Source organism: Ammospiza caudacuta, chromosome Z, assembly GCF_027887145.1.
Source record: "Ammospiza caudacuta isolate bAmmCau1 chromosome Z, bAmmCau1.pri, whole genome shotgun sequence".
Classification (NCBI taxonomy): Eukaryota; Metazoa; Chordata; class Aves; order Passeriformes; family Passerellidae; genus Ammospiza; species Ammospiza caudacuta.
The window spans coordinates 51,316,916-51,332,738 of NC_080632.1; the positions used below are offsets into that span (position 1 = coordinate 51,316,916).

At 44.3% G+C, this 15,823-nt stretch overlaps 1 protein-coding gene across 1 annotated transcript; it reads right to left on the minus strand.

Moving 5' to 3' along the window:
* Positions 1-6,012: 6,012 nt before the first annotated feature.
* Positions 6,013-15,491, minus strand: SETD9 (SET domain containing 9). The gene is made up of 7 exons (XM_058824404.1): positions 15,426-15,491; positions 13,069-13,397; positions 11,957-12,321; positions 10,186-10,309; positions 9,531-9,646; positions 8,314-8,419; positions 6,013-6,152 (listed from the first exon to the last, which is right to left on the minus strand). The coding sequence occupies exons 1-7, from the start codon at positions 15,489-15,491 to the stop codon at positions 6,065-6,067; spliced, it is 1,194 nt and encodes a 397-aa protein (XP_058680387.1). The 3' UTR covers positions 6,013-6,064.
* Positions 15,492-15,823: the final 332 nt, after the last annotated feature.

The following is a 15,823-nucleotide window of genomic DNA, read 5'->3' on the forward strand; positions in this document are numbered from 1 at the left end:
CCCTCAGACATTTAAAACATTATGGCTAAAGTATAGCAAATCTCAGATGGGACTTAATTGTAGCTTCAAGGTAACACATTGCAGCAGTGTCACCCAGAGCTCTGACTATATCTAAGCTGTATGGAACACATACCTGTTTTCTGGGGAAAGAAAATTCACCCAAATTCATAAATCCATGTCAAGCTAGATTACAGGTGTATGTACAAAAATTTTACTTGGCTTAGGCCTTAATGTTGAACTTAAACAGTTTGAAGTGCTTTTTGCCTTGATTTTCCAGTCCCTCAAGACAACAAGCAATGATCTTAGACCCTGAAAAGCTGTAAAATCTTATGTACCAATTCTGTCAAATGCCAGATGGAGTTAGTGGACCTAGACCTCTCCTAGACCCAGCATGCTTGTTTTTACAGTGGCTGACACAGTAAATCTTCAAGTAAAGAAATTATTATTTTTTTACTTAGACAGGAGTACAAGCTGGTATAATTCTAAACAGCAGAAATTGTAATTTGCCAAGTAATGAGCTTTGCTTCCCCTGATGGGAGACATACAAGGTTGTCTTTCTGATGATGGCCAGTACAATCTTCAAAACAAAATACCTATCCAAAACATTTCAGTTACAAGCTGCACCTCCCTTTTTTAGTTGTTTAGCATAACGATCAATTTTACAATAAATGATTAGGACTGACCCCATCTAGTTCTTGTTTTGATGCAACTAATTGTTAGCCTTGCAATATTGGAGTCTTAAAAATGGTTGTATTTTTGCGTGTGTGTCTATTTAATCTAAACTCCCCTCAACTCAGTTACGTAACTTACACTTCCATTTAGGTAGGAAACCTGAGTTTCTGTCAGCAAAAGGTAAGATTAAGTCCTTAGAGTGCTTAGGCAACAAACAGCCAAGTCATAGGATCATAGAATATGCTAAGTTGGAACGGATCCATTAGGATCATCCAAGTGCAGCTTGCTGTCCAACCTCTTATTCCCCTGCACACAATACCCACTGCACACCATGTGTCTGAGAGCATTGTCTGAGCACTTCTGGAATTCTGGCAGGCTTGGTGCTGTGACCACTTCCCTGGGAGCCTGTTCCAGCCCCCAAACACCTTCTGGGAGAAGAACCCTTTCCCGATAGCCTACCTAAACCTCCCCAGGCAGAACTCCAGGCCATTTCCTTGGGTCCTGCCACTGGTCATGAGAATTAAGAGATCAGTGCCTGCCCCTTTGCTTCCTCTCCTGGGGATGCTGAAGACGACAGTGCAGTCTCCCCTCAGTCTCCTCCAGGCAGCACAGACTGAGAGATCTCAGTTATTCCTCATCAGGCTTTCCCTCCAGAACCTTCAACATCCTCATGACCCTCCTCTGGATGTTCTCCAGTAGTTTAATGTCTGATACTGTGGCACCCAGGAGTGCCCCCAGCACTGGAGGTGAGGCTGCCCCAGGGCAGAGCAGAGCAGGACAATCCCCTCCCTTGCCTGGCTGCTGATGCTGTCCCTGATGCCCCCAGGACACGCTTGGCCCTCCTGGCTGCCAGGGCACTGCTGGCTCATGTTCAGCTGGCCATGGACCAGAGCCCCAGGGCCCTTTCCATGGCACTGCTGCCCAGCCTCTCATTCCCCAGCCTGTCTGTACATCCAGGGCTGCCCCATGCCAGGTGCAGAACTTGGCACTTCCCTTTATTAAACTTCATATGGTTTGTGATTGCCCATCTAATTTTTTACGGTCTCTCTGCCCTCAAGGGAGTCAGCAGCTCCTCTACGTTTAGGGTAATCAGCGAACTTACTATTCCTTTTCATCCTTTGTCCAGGTCATGTATGAAGACGTCAAAGAGCACAGGCCTGATGATAGAGCCCTGTGGAACCCCCCCAGTGACAGGTCCCCAGTCTGATACCACCCCCATGCACTGTAACCCTTTGTGCCCAGCCCATGAGCCAGCTCTCACCCATCCCATGGTGTGTTTGTCCAGCTGTGAGCTGGACATTTTGCCCAGGATACAGTGAGAGAGAGCAACGGAAGCTTTAGTGAAATCCAAAAAGATCACACCAGTTGGCTTTCCTACATGTGCTACCTCGTCATAAATGGAAATTGGGTTCAACAAGCAGGACTTTCCCTCTCATGAAGCTGTGCTGGCTGTGACCAGTGTCTGAATTGTCTTCCAGCTGTTTTTCAATACTTCCCAGAATAATCTATGATTTTACTGGGCACTGAAATGAGATTGACAGGCCTGTGTTTTCCAGGGTCCTCCTTCTTTCCCATCTTGAAAATCAGAACATTTGCCAGCTTCCAGACAGATGGAACCTCTCAGATTTCCAAGATTGCTCAAAAATCATTGAGACAAGTTTTGTAACAACATCACTCAGCTCTTTTAGGATTCTCTGATACATTAATCCTATCCATCCTGATAGGATGAGTCCTGTCAGACCCCATAAATTTGTAGGGATCCAGCTGGAGCAGCAGGTCCCACACAAGCTCAGGGTCAGCTGGGAGCTTATCATTCTCACAGTCATGGTCCTCCAGCTCAGGGCACTGAGACTCCCTTGGTTCATCATCCTATCAATATTATTCTTTGTTACTGTAAGAATCAAGGAAAACACTACCTGTACTCTTGATCCCTCAGACTCCCAGTTGTCCAGGGACCTGAAGGCTCTTTTGATGGCCCTAAGACTTCTCTTTGGTTTTTTTGTCAGTTTGAACAACCAATAGCAGATAGCAATCAAATACCCCTCCTAGACTGAAGAGCTTTCCAGTAACATCCTTTATCTGAGCCCCTGGGAGCCAGCAGACTTCCCGGTGCATTGGGTCCGATTGCATATTGGCCCTCTGTCCTTAGAAGGGAGTCTACTATTAAAACCACCCCTTTTTCTCTTAAAAGACATGTTGTGACGGGGAGTACGGGTGATACAGGTTGTTTTACAAGGCCTCACTATTCCAGAAGGATCTTCACCTATCTCATCTGTTGTCTGGACTTCTAGTTCCAGGGCCTCTGTTGTAACAGGTGCTAGTCCTAATTGTTTTCAGGAGGAGAAGCCTTCCTCCTGGTACATGCAGTGATCTGCTTTCAGCCTTCGTCTTCAGCAGACCCTTGGCTAATTGCCTTGCAGAATTCTGAGTCCATCAGCTTCTCCACTACCATGGAGGTTTGAGACTCCTGAGAGTCTTGAGACTGTAGCTTCTCTGTAAACAACTGGTCAATCACTTACTCATTCACTCAAATACTACTTAACTTGTTTACTTCTTCCTCTGCTCCTTCACCCAGTTACACATCTCTTCAACCACAGCACACCTTCTGCAGAAGAACTGTTTGTTGGCCCAGCCCAAGAGGCATCAGACATTTCTGGAGATACATTTGTCATCAGCAGGTCTGTGTCTGGCTGAAGGCCTCTGACATGGCTGGGTCAGTGACTCCAGCAGCTTGCAGGGGAACGAGCAGCAACACCACAACACCCCAGCTTATGCTAATATTAGCTTACACTAATAGGATCGAGGCTGAAAGGATCTTTTCGTTGCTCTTCCCCACCAGATAATGAGTCTATTTATCTGTCTCTATTGGCTCTTTCCAGATGGTCAAAGGATCCCTTCCTGGTCATGCTGCTGTGTTCCTGTTCACTGCATTCTGGGTTGCTGAAGCTCCTTGGAGCTGATTAAATCTGCTGCACTGCTCCTGGCAAAGTGGCTGACTAGCTGCTGAGGGCTTCCGGGTCTAGACAGGGCTTGGGGCTGCTGCTCAAGTGCTGATGAACTTGGGGATCCTATGAACAGCATGACCTAACCCTCACCTCCAAATCTACCCAACCAGTCACTGCTGCTGCTTCACCCACTGACTTGTTTTGTCCGCAAGCTGCAAGGCAACAAACACTACAAGCATAAACCCTGGCTATCAGTTTGATAAAGAACTCTGCTAGTTCTTGTATTTCTCTTCCGTCTCTGTAAGTCAGTCTTGTCCCTCTGACGGGAGGAGGCCAGGATGCCCCAGCAGAAATGTGCTTTCCTGCTCCCTTCACCGTGCTGAGCCATGGGCACACTCCTGCCCTGCAGCATGACTTCTTATCCCCACCTGCTCCTTTGCTGCGGCCGGCATGCACCTGCCTGCTCTGCCGACAGGCCTGACACCTACAGTTCTCAAGGTGGCGGAACATCACCACCCCCACTTGCTGCAGTTCCTGACATGGTTCCCTGTGTTGCCAGGCGAGCTCCAGAACCGGCAGGGGGAGGAGCAACCGGCAGCGGGGAGAAAAGCAGCCTGGCAGGCAGTGAGCAAGTACAGAAACACCTTTATGTGCAAAATAGAATTGTCTGAAAGCACAGCTTTGTAAGACCCAGGGAGTCAAATCAGTCAACTCTGACACCACCGATGGGCTTCCTACTCTCTGGCTCACTCTGGCCCTTCTATAAGCTGTTTTCTATGAGCTGCTTCTGGTCACTGCTATAGAAGAGAACAAAACAGCAGAGAAAGCATGGGGTGGTGGTGGTGGTGTTACTGTGCTTAGCAAGTCAGATCAGCTCATAGGAGGGTCTGATGAATAGTGGCCAGGAAAGAACAGCAGGTGTAATAGCAAGAGAAGAGGAACAAATAAGCAGCAATATACACACCCCTTTCCTGCTCTCCTCCTTCCAGAGTGCCATGGGAACTCCCTGGGGAACCACACCCCCTGGATGCAAGTGCCCTTGACATCCAGCTTCCTCTACAGATCAAGAGGTCCCAATTACCTCTGAGAGAGCTGAGGAGAAGAGTCAGCTCAGGAGAGAAGGGATCCTCAGAGTCATGGAGGATGAATTCCCTCTTCGGCAGTGGTGATCACTGCTCTGATACTTTACCAAGCAGTGATGACACAAAGAATGTCACCAGAAGTCACCCTGAGCATCTTCATGAAACTTGCACAACCCATGCTGAGCCTGATGCCACTGTCTCAGAGCTCTGCAGGTTAACTTTAGCTGGTTAACTGCTGAAATAGCCAGACTCCTCTGGCAGTGAAGGACTTCCAAATGAATGTGGACAGGCAAGGTTCGGGCTTGGAAGCAGACCATGTAATGCAAATGCCACAAAGCTTTACATTCTGAAAAGGAGATGATGCCTCAGCAGCTAAGCAGGGCACTCTGGCTGCCCCAGCCACTACCCAGTTTGTAACAGCACAGCATTCCCCAGCTCCTCCTCTCTCATGAGCTTATGCCAACCACAAATTCATTGGGAGGCTTGCTTGGACTTCTGCAGTTAAATACTGGTTTCATCCTTCTGAAAGCAGTTTGCAGACAGCAGCAAAACTCAACATGGGAATCGCTGGCCTTGTTTATACCAGCAACTGATTAATGAAGTTCTCTTGCAAAATAGAAGCAATGGAAGTTGCTACATGCCAGGAAGCTTGCCATGAATCACTGGAATCAGGACTGGGAGAGGCTTAAAGGCACACAGGACTGGCACAGCTGAAGCCAGTGGCTCAAGATGGCCTCAAGATGACAGCGCACTGTGCAGGTACAGCTGAGGGCCCATCAGCATGGTTCCAAAATGGGCTTCATACAAGATCAGGACAACAACTGCCTGTACTGCTGCGCTTTTTAAAAGCAAGCTGATACCAAAGGGGTCAGCTGCAAGAAAACCAAAAATAGACCTAGTAACTACTGTGAACTATGAGGATTAGCATTGTATATTATACAATTCAAGAGGATAGTGATTCTTACAAGCTGCGTACTTTTAAAGCACAGGAAATTAAATGGAAAAATACTACAACAGTCCCAGTTACAGACAACTGTGCAATTTGGTAGATTAAATTACATGTCCAGAACTTAGGTTTTAATTTTATGAACTACGTTGTGGACAGCTGAACACCAAGTACAACTACAGAAATATCAACAACAGCAGACATCTGAGAACCTAATGATGTAAATAGCTAAAACTTCACCTGTGCATCAAATGTGGACTATTTTCAGAGAAACTCAGTTTTGCTGAATTTCTACAGTTTTTGCCCTCTGGATGATAAAATGACAGTTCTCCCTTACACAAAAATGATGATGAAACTTGAAGTACAGGCACCATACATATTTTATTGACACAGATTTCTTCCGTTTTGAATCTATTAATTCAGGTGACAACAGTGTAGTAATTTGAAAAAAGTTCTTCTCCTTGCTTGATGTCTCTGAGAGTGACAAGAACTACACATCTCAAGTGGCTGTAAGAGAAGAAGCAAAACACGTGAAAATTAACAGTTATATCTTCCTTTAAATTGTTTTCAATTCCTCATTTCAATAAGCTAAACAAGTGGCCTCATCCAGATTAGTTTTCAGTAATATGCATAATGCAGGGCAGGGAACATGGGAAATTGCACTGGAATACAGACAGCAATATAAGCAAAACAAATATAATTTAAAAACCAGCAGCCTATGTGGGTATGCAAAAAGCGTTTCCACTCCATTGCTCCACACAATCATTCAGAGATGAAAAGAATTAGTCAAGTCTGCAAGAGACGCACTTACACAAACAGGAACAGAAGCTACAGCAAAGTTCATGCAGCAGAAGCCATTCCTGTGGACACACCTGTCCACAGGTGCCAGCTGGCTAAAGCGTCTCTCCTAGGGCCCACCACCACCCAGGAAGACGGCTCCTAGCTGCACCAGAGCTGCCATCTGCAGAGATGGGTCAATGATCACACAATCACTAGGGTGGAAAAGACCTTTAAGACCATTGAGTCCAACCCATGCCCTAACACCTCAACTGAACCATGTCACATCCAATCTTTTTTTTAAACACATCCAGGGATGGTGACTCCACCACCACCCTGGGCAGACCATTCCAGTACTTTATCACTCTTTCCATAAAAAACCTTTTCCTAATATCCAACCTGTATTTCCCTTGTCATAGCTTAAGACTCTCTTCTTTGGTTCTGTCAGTTGTTGCCTGATGAAAAAGACCAACGCCCACCTGACTACAGCCACTTTTCAGGAGCTTGTAGAGGGTGATGAGGTCACCTCTGGGTCTCCTTTTCTCCAGGATAAACACTCCCAGCTCCCTCAAGTCAGCTAAAATCAGGAGCTGGCAGGCAGTTTTGCACAGAGAAATGTAGAGGGATAGCAACCCACCCCTCTAAACTTCTTTTTAATGAATGATCATGCCCTAAAACTGAAGTATGTGTTCTGGGAAGGAGAGCACATGCTTTGTGTACTGATGAACCAGGAAGTGGAAAACAGCACGAAGTCTCCACTATTCGAAATTTAGTGTGAGGCCATTTTGAAACATATGAAACAACAAGGTAAATAAGTACTGAGAACTGTTTCATAAGACATAAAAAGATCTAGAAACCAGATAATCTATGTTGTCAGTATGGTATACATGAGTATTGAAAGGAGCACCTAGAAGCAGATGGGATTTTTGTCTGGTGGCAGCACACTGGGAGAAATGATGACCAGAAGACCGTATTTTCTTGGACAGATTCCAAGCAAGAGCAAAATTCCCCCTTCCTGCAGCAGTCCTATAGTTTATGTGCTTTCACACTTCAAGTACAGTATCCAGGCTTCCTGAGAATTTAGTCCTACTGCTTATTTTATTAGCACTTATTTAATTATCTGCAAATTCCAAGTGCATCTTTGACCTTCACTCAACAAACTCTACGTTTTATCAGAAAAGCAATTTTTCCAATATGCACAGCTTTCTCCAGTGAAATTTCAGAATACTTAAATTACACTAAAAGTTCAGATCATATGCTCTAAAATTCTTTTACATCCTTGAATTAGGAGATTTATCTCAGAAATATTTCCAAGTGTTCTAATTTCTGAAAATTTGGACTTTCAAGTCATGAACAGGATGCTGTAATTTTCCTAATTGTACTGTAACTATATGTCCTTATATTGCATAGTATTTTACTTGTCTCTATACAATTTTAGGTTTCTTCTTGCAAATTCATCTGCCTATTTGTCACATAAGCAGAAGACATAGAGAACAGAGAGTAAGAAGCCTAAATCTGAATTATCTCAGAAGGGCTTTGGTCAAGGCTGAAACAGATTTGAGATAGGTACTGAAAAGCTTCAGTACTGTAATAGAAAGTACAATTACTACTTTATGGGATTCAGAAGAATTGCACTATAGTGCAACACTGCTTGTAAAACTGTGTCTTCAAAGATATGCTGATTTCACGTGTGAAAATGTGAAAAAAAGAATGAGGAATCTTGTAACTAAAAATAGTCTATTCAGAGAGGTAACTCCCCCGTATAGTTGCACACTCTTGTGTAACTGATCTTCATACGGTTTGCTACTTTTCAACCATGTCTGTCTCTTCTTTATACATGCAGTATGCTTTGTATCATACAAATCTATGAGCTCTTTCATTTGCTGCCAACCTCTCTATGTCATGGCTGTAGACGATGTTTGGAAGATACTGTTTCAGTTCTACTGGAAAATGTCCTGGCACGTCAAACTCTTGATAACACACGTTTGCTGCTTTTTCTAGGAATTAAAAAAAAAAGTTATTAGATAGGGCTTAGAGACATGTAAAAACATCAAATGTGCTGCTGCTACAGAAGAACCAGATGCTTCACCAAGCCTGAAAACCATTCCTCTGTTGGGAGGTACTGCGCTCCTCTGAAGGCCTATTTTGAAATACACAAGCGGTATGCAATCAACTATAGGAGCTTTGCCCAGCTATCAACATGTCAACGAAGAGCCACATCTTGTTTAGTGCCAGGGGTAGCTTACAGTGCTGCTAATAGCTCCAAATACAGTGTTTGCTTTTACAATAAAAAAAAAATTGGAAAATATTTTTGCCTTGTGGCAAAATATGTCAGAAACATAGGCAGGGAGAAAAATCACATACACATGACCTGGCAGAAACAGTTTCATGTGACATCCCTGTATCTCTGTGCCAATCACCAGCAAGCTTTGCTCCTCCAGCAGCCTTTCTGAATGCTACTTGGAGGCAGAGAATCTTTAGTGTAATGCAGGTAATGAAAACCACTTAGAAGCTGAGTATGGTATCAATTCAACTCTTTGTACAGTACAACTGTTCCTGTGAGTTACTTAAGGCCAACAGTGACACAGAATAAGCAGTTCCCTTCTTCAGGTCCAACAAGTACGATTACAACAATTTCCTACATTTTGTGCATAAATGTAAGGAAGTCTAAAAAAGGTCTTACAGTTCAAAGTGAGCAGTGATAGAATCTTACTGTACATGTCACCGTGGGTAGTTTTCTCACAAAGCCTTCTAGAACAATACTGGGAAACTTGATCTGCAACTCTAAATTGTCCTAGTCCGGTGGTATTTTGCCAGATATCCTTTCCCACCATCTCACTTTTGGGGTGTGTGCCTTTCATTCTACATACCAGGAGAGAAACTGGGGCATCAGTGAGAAACGAAAAAGTGTATTTGAAGTGTTGCTGCATGGAAGGATTCTAACAGTCAGCTGTGACAAAAACCTCAGAAAAGTTTTACTCCGTAAGTGCTTGCTTTAGACAGTACTACTGCCCCCACAAGATCAATTTCTGGTTCTCTCTGTCACTTCAAAATAATTTATATCCATAAAGCCAAACACATTCTTGGAAAATTTACCTGACAACTTACCATGTGAGCAGTTGTTGACGTACTGTCCCACTGCCAGTGGGTTTTGCAGGGTGGCTGTGAGCCAGCTCTCATCACTCATTTGAAAAGGGCCAAGTTGATCTCTTCTGCTGCAAGACCTGAAATGCCCAACAGCATTAGCGTGGATCAAGGCTCCTTCATCTCACATGTTATCTTACTTCCTCTGTAGGAATGGCCACTGCATAAACTTACAGCTGCCCAACCCACCTGGGGTGGAGGGCATGTGCATTGACCAACAGATCCCAAAAAGTTCACGGAATGTTTCCGTGATGCTCTTAGTCACACGGTTCAGTTTCATGTAGTCCCACAAGGAGCAGGGACTTGGACTTAATGAAGTAAGCAGGTTTGAGTAACAGCTCAGAAACATTTCAATACTTTTACACTACGTCCTGCTGTAGTACAACTATTTTTTGTACAGGAAGATCTCTACATCAAAATGCATCTCACTGGTGTTACAGATGAAGACACAAGTACATAATGGATCACACCCAACATCTCTCACCCTTGTGCTGTCTGCATTATGAGCAAGGCACAGGTGGATGACAATCATGTACAACTCAGGGTAAGAAACAGAGAAGATGAGGAGTATCCCTGTTTTAAATCAGAAGACTGACAATCCTCTATTTCTTCTGCTTACCTGTACACTGATCTTGACAGTCCCTTATCGTTCCCATCAATAAGAACACCATCAATGCACCTAAAAATAAAGGGATTGCCAAGGGACTGGAAAAAGATGGGCTCATGCTTTCTGTATACTGTACCTGTTGCAAGACAGATATTATTTCAGAAGAAAATAAGTTAACTGTCAGAATGGGCTTTCAGTCCCCTCCACACAGAAACTCAAAGGAGAGACAGTGGGTAGGACAGAAATCCCCTCTCACTTAGTGACACTAACATCTGTAAACCTACAAACTTTCAGACATAACTTTTTGGGATGTAAAAAATCCCCTCTCAAGTAAATGAGCTGATAAAGAGAGAAGCCTCACAGAAAATCATACTAGGCCTGAAATTAGTATCTTTGGGAGAGGTAGATTAAGCCCTACAGCCAACTAGGGTGCTTCAGAGATGAAAACATCAGGTGATACTTGTTCAGGAAAACACAGCTCAAGATACTAAACTGTTTTATGACTACTGCACCAGGACTCTGAAAAATACACACAGATTCAGCAAAGAATCTGAAACACCTCCCTCCATTACCACAGGGATTTTGTTTGGTCCAGGAGATGAAAAATGACAAACCAGCAACAGAATATTTCAGCAGACTGTTGCCCAAATCTGAGGGGAGGATTTAACCTGCCATGACTTCCAAGCAGAGAAAAGCAACCAGCAAGCTGACTGGCTTGCCAATTTTCATGAAATTGTTGTCCTGCATCCCTCACACCCACTGCATCTTCAGCACCTCTCTGCAGAAATCCTGCACTGCAATCTCACAAGGAGCCAGGCAAAGCCACAGGCAGGCTGCAGCGCCTGTACGCAGGTCCCACGCCCAGCATGGCAGGTCAATACCCTGAGAAGGCATTTCAACAGCCCATCCTCTTGTTTTGCTGCAAGAGCTGTCACACGAGACTCTGAATGAGCCTACGCTCACATCTTGTATGTGCCTGAAATCTGAAGTGAGCTGCACAAGTGGCAGGCTCTCTCGCTGTCACTCAACTACCAGTCAGTGCACGAGTAATCAATGGCAGTGGCCAGGCACTCCAAAATATGCACTCCACTGCCCCGGCAATGCTGGGGCTGCTCCCAATCCTGCATTGCTGGCACAGGCCAGAGACTACGGGAGATGATTTTGCTGTAAGACGAAACATTAACAAACCCAAAGCAATTCAGCAGAGCTGCCAGCTTCGCCATACTGACAGAATTACAAACCTTTTTAAGAAATGTATGCAAATACAGTTCCGAGAAATGAGGAAGAGAGAAGTACTGATTTTTCCAAACACACTTCATAGAACAAAGTTCTGCTAAATGAAGGTTTTATTTCCATCCTCCACTCTGTACTTCTACACTTTGAAGGAGCTCATGCAATTGTCTACTGACCTGTGTGGAGATCTCAAATGTCATTTTTCAAATCCTGAACCAAAACGGAAACCCCAAGGAATTCAACTGTTCTGTTCATCTACTTTAAATTTCTCCTGTGCACTTACATTTAAAGAATCTGAAACAAGTTTTGCAGCTGCAGGAAAATCAGGGTTTAACTACTAAATTTTTTTTAATAAAGAATTTTTTTTTAATATTTCCAAAATAACTCTAAGTAGTTTATAAATATTCTCATGCAGCCTAACTGGCGATTTTGTTAAGGCATGATAGAAAGAAAACCCACAGAACAAAAATTAGTGTAGATCTTTGGCATTCCACGATCAGATGGTTAGAAGTCCCATCTAACCTAATCAAAAATAGGAACACTCCATTACCAGGATACATAGACACAACCGTCCCCCTGGGAACAAAACCTCTCGTAACAAAGACTCCAGTTCCAGCAGACACCAGTGAACTGCGGTCTCTGCTGACAGTGAACCCAAGCGTGTTGAACAAAACGTCCTCAGGACTAAACACATGCTGACCCTGATGGTTACAAGAGTTTACTTCTGATTGCTTCTGCTCCACAGAAAGTAATTCTAAATATTGACACTTGACTTCTGGAAGTAAGGCCAGAATATCTGCTTGTCTACTTAAGTCATTAATGAACAGAGCTTTAAATGTTTTCAGTAGTGTTTCAAAGACGTCTTCATCAGCAATAATTTTGTCCTGAGAGCTTTCAGGAACATATCGAAGGGTCCTGTAAAGAAAATAAAATATTTTAAAATTAGAAACATATATTACTTCTTTTTTTCTAAGTAGAGAAGAGCCATTTTGCAGCACCCAGTAACTTCAATACACTGTTTTTTTAGAAAACCCCAAGCTTTGTTCATGCTTGTTCAAGCTAAAGCCACTGTTCTTAAAACACTGAAAAAGACTGTTTAATAAAAGCTAGTACTTGTTCTACTATAAATCCTCATCCCTGAGTATTTACCACAAGTAAGTTAAACCTTACTGAGCTCTCAGTGGAAAAAGCACCAAAAATAAAACATAATTATAATAATGTTTATTTTAAAAACCAAGAACTCATTACACTTTAAGCAAGAAAAATATGGCATGGGCAAGGAAGGTTTTAATTTAGTTGCTTATTTTAATTTTGCTACTTATAACCATGTCCTAATAACTTAAATTCAAACACTACTTTTACGATGGCATACACATCTTACCAAGAAGGAATTATTTATCTTATCATCTATCTATCTATCTATCTATCTATCTATCTATCTATCTATCTATCTATCTATCTATCTATCTATCTATCTATCTATCTACCTACCTACCTACCTACAACTTTAAACACCATTTTAAGGTGCCTAAGAATTTAATGACAGTCGAGGGGCGACCAATGCTGAAGCACTTGTGAGTGAGCTCCTGCGGCGCCCCAGACCATCCCGACGAGGGGCAGCGGGTTCTGGGCTGGCGCCCGGGGTGTTTCCCCGCGCCTCACCTGCGCTGGCGGCGGAGGTTGAGGGCGAGCCAGGGCACGAAGCGGTACTTGTAGGAGCGCCAGCGCCGCCGCAGCTCCCGCAGCATGGCGGCCTCTCCCTCACGGCCCCGGCACCGCCCCGCTGCCGCGCCGCGCCCGCGCAAACTGGAACAGCCAATCCGCGCCCCGGACACACGCCGGCGCGTTTGTGTCGTGAGCTGCCATTGGCTGCGAGCGGCCGGCGGGGCGGTGAGCGGCGGGCGGGCCGTGAGGAGCAGCCCCGGGGCCGGGGATGGGGGCCCGGCTCTCGCTCCGCGGATAACGAGGCGCGGTACCCAGGGTGGGGAGACCTGCAGGCACCGGGAATGAAAAAGCATAGCTCCTGAGTGCACACTTACAGAGGGAAATACACACGGTTCTCTCGGAACAATGTTACGTTGCACCTTCTGTGTTGTACTGAACAATCCGAAAAGACAAAATCAGATGAAAAGGTGGTTTAAAAATAGTCTAGAAGCGGCCGTTGAAGACCACTCCTTACACTGTCAGAGCACCTCTCCAAAATCATCCAGTGCCTGCTTCCAGCGATTCTAAGGGCTGTTAGTGCCTCAGCTAGTCACAGAACGAATTAGGCTGGAAAAGATCTCTCAGATCGAGTCCAACCTATCTCCTAATACCACTGTGAGGATCATTGTTCAATTTTCCCTTGAACACCTCCAGGGACCGTGACTCCACCACCTCCCCGGGCAGCTCTTTCCAATGTCTTATCATCCTCCCTGTCAAGAAATTCCTCCTAATATCCAACCTGAACCTCCCTCAAAGCAGCTTAAGGCCACATCCTCACATCCTGTGTCCCGGGAGAAGAGGTCGACCCGCACCTGGCTCGAAGCTCCTCTCCGGCAGGTCACCTCTGAACTTCTTTTTCTCCAGACTGAGCCCATCCCCACCCCCACCTGAGCTCCCTCAGCTGCTCCTCCTAAGACTTGTCCTCCAGAGTTGTGATCCATGTCATAAAATGAGCGGCTCAGTTACAGACCTGAGCCTCGTTACACTTCTGTCCACACTTTTAGCTAGTATGTGGCTGTGGTCACAAGGAGACATGAGTTGTACTTTGTAGCATCATAAGCTACTGTAGATTTAAAGGTGCTTCCCACTGACCGATGTACAGCAAGCAGCAGCATCGAAGTACACAGATTGAAGTGATATACTACAAATCACAAGCATTTACAAACAGGGGCATAAACCCTTTTGGTGCCACATTCTGCCATCACTTATCTCTAAGGTAATTTAAAAAAATGTAGGAAGGAAAACAATCATTCAGCAACTGGTCTTCAAAAATTAGCAGTGGCCCCCAAACCATTCTCTACAAACCACCACTGATGTAAAGATAAGAGTACTGTTAAAATTTTTGGCCACTGTTGTCCTTTGGCTGCTTGGATACCTAGTTTCATAAAAATTTTATCTTTGGATGCTGCTATTTATCTTCAGTTTTAGTTTAACACTGCCAATGAACTGGGACAAAAAGAACATGTATGCATGTATTTTACTTTATTCAGAAAGCAGTTTTATAAATATGGAGCGTTTGAGAATTGGTTTGGAGTAAACAGAGAAATCAGACCTCAAAACACTCTAAGGGGTTACACTCCTTCCTCTGGACCTGAAATTTTGACAAGTGTTTTGGAAATTTGAGACAGGCCCATCAAAGCAAGTAACTATCAGAATTACTTACCATCTCAGAGCTTTACAAATGTTTAAAGTTGTGCCTTGATTTATTCCATAATCACTTCAATTCCACTGTTGGCCTTCCTCCTCTTTTCCAAGAACAGGAGCTGAGGGAAGGGCTAGTGCGAACTGAAGAAATTGAAGGAAAATGCAGGAAAAGGCACAGTGGCCGCTGCAAAGTGCTTCCCTGCCATCTCCTGGCCTTCCTCGGTAATTACAGAAGAAAGGTCTTCGAGACTTGCAACTCGGGTTTCAGCAGCCGTGTGCTATAACCACAAAACAAGATACACGGTCACCACATCACATGTGTGCTGTGGCTCTTAAAAGTAAGGCAGTCACAGCGGGATTCGGATTACTAAGGAAGACTAAGCAATGAGTGAAAAGTTAGTAAGGGAAATAGCTTTAGGAGGCGGGCTGTTAGGTCACAACAGCCATTCACACAAGTTGCCCACTTCCATGTGATGAAAGGATATACGTGACATTCCAACATGTTCTGCAGGCAGCCCTTAGCCTCAAGGGAGAACTTGCAAAGATGAAACACCACCAGACCTTCAACCTATGACCAACATGCAGAAACGTGATTTTATTCCCACCGGAGAAGTCACACCAGGCAAAGAGCTTTCCCTGGGCCTGTGGAAGAACGTGCCCTGTGCACATACTTGGCTCCCTAAGTAGGTGTCTTTGAAATTCACTGCCGTCTGCTGGGCACCAGTCACCACTGCCATCCCTCGTTCCTGAAAAGGAGGCTGCAACAGCACAAGTAGGACACAGTACTGCAGGATTCAGAACTTCTATAGTAAATCAGATAAAGATACATTATAGTAAGTTTGTCTCCTACTAAATCCTTGCCATGTATTTTCCTTTCTGACATTTCAGGTAGTACATTTTTCTGATTTGAGAGATCAGGTATTAGAATTTATTTGAAGATTTCTGCTGCCAGTTTTTTCTCAATTGATGCACTTGTATCTATCTGCAGAAAGCATCCTACCTAATAAAAATAATAAAAAGTGCAGTCCTTCCAAATACAAAATTTATAGTCATAAGAAAGCCTATAGTT

Excerpts from the sequence above, each read along its gene's own strand:
- SETD9 (XM_058824404.1), bottom strand. The coding sequence starts at position 15,491 with ATGGCAGTGGTGACTGGTGCCCAGCAGACGGCAGTGAATTTCAAAGAC. Across the intron at positions 13,398-15,425 it reads ACACCTACTTAGGGAGCCAA|GTCTCCCCACCCTGGGTACC; the intron begins GTATGTGCACAG and ends CGGTGCCTGCAG. Across the intron at positions 8,420-9,530 it reads CGTCAACAACTGCTCACATG|AAAAAGCAGCAAACGTGTGT; the intron begins GTAAGTTGTCAG and ends TTTAATTCCTAG.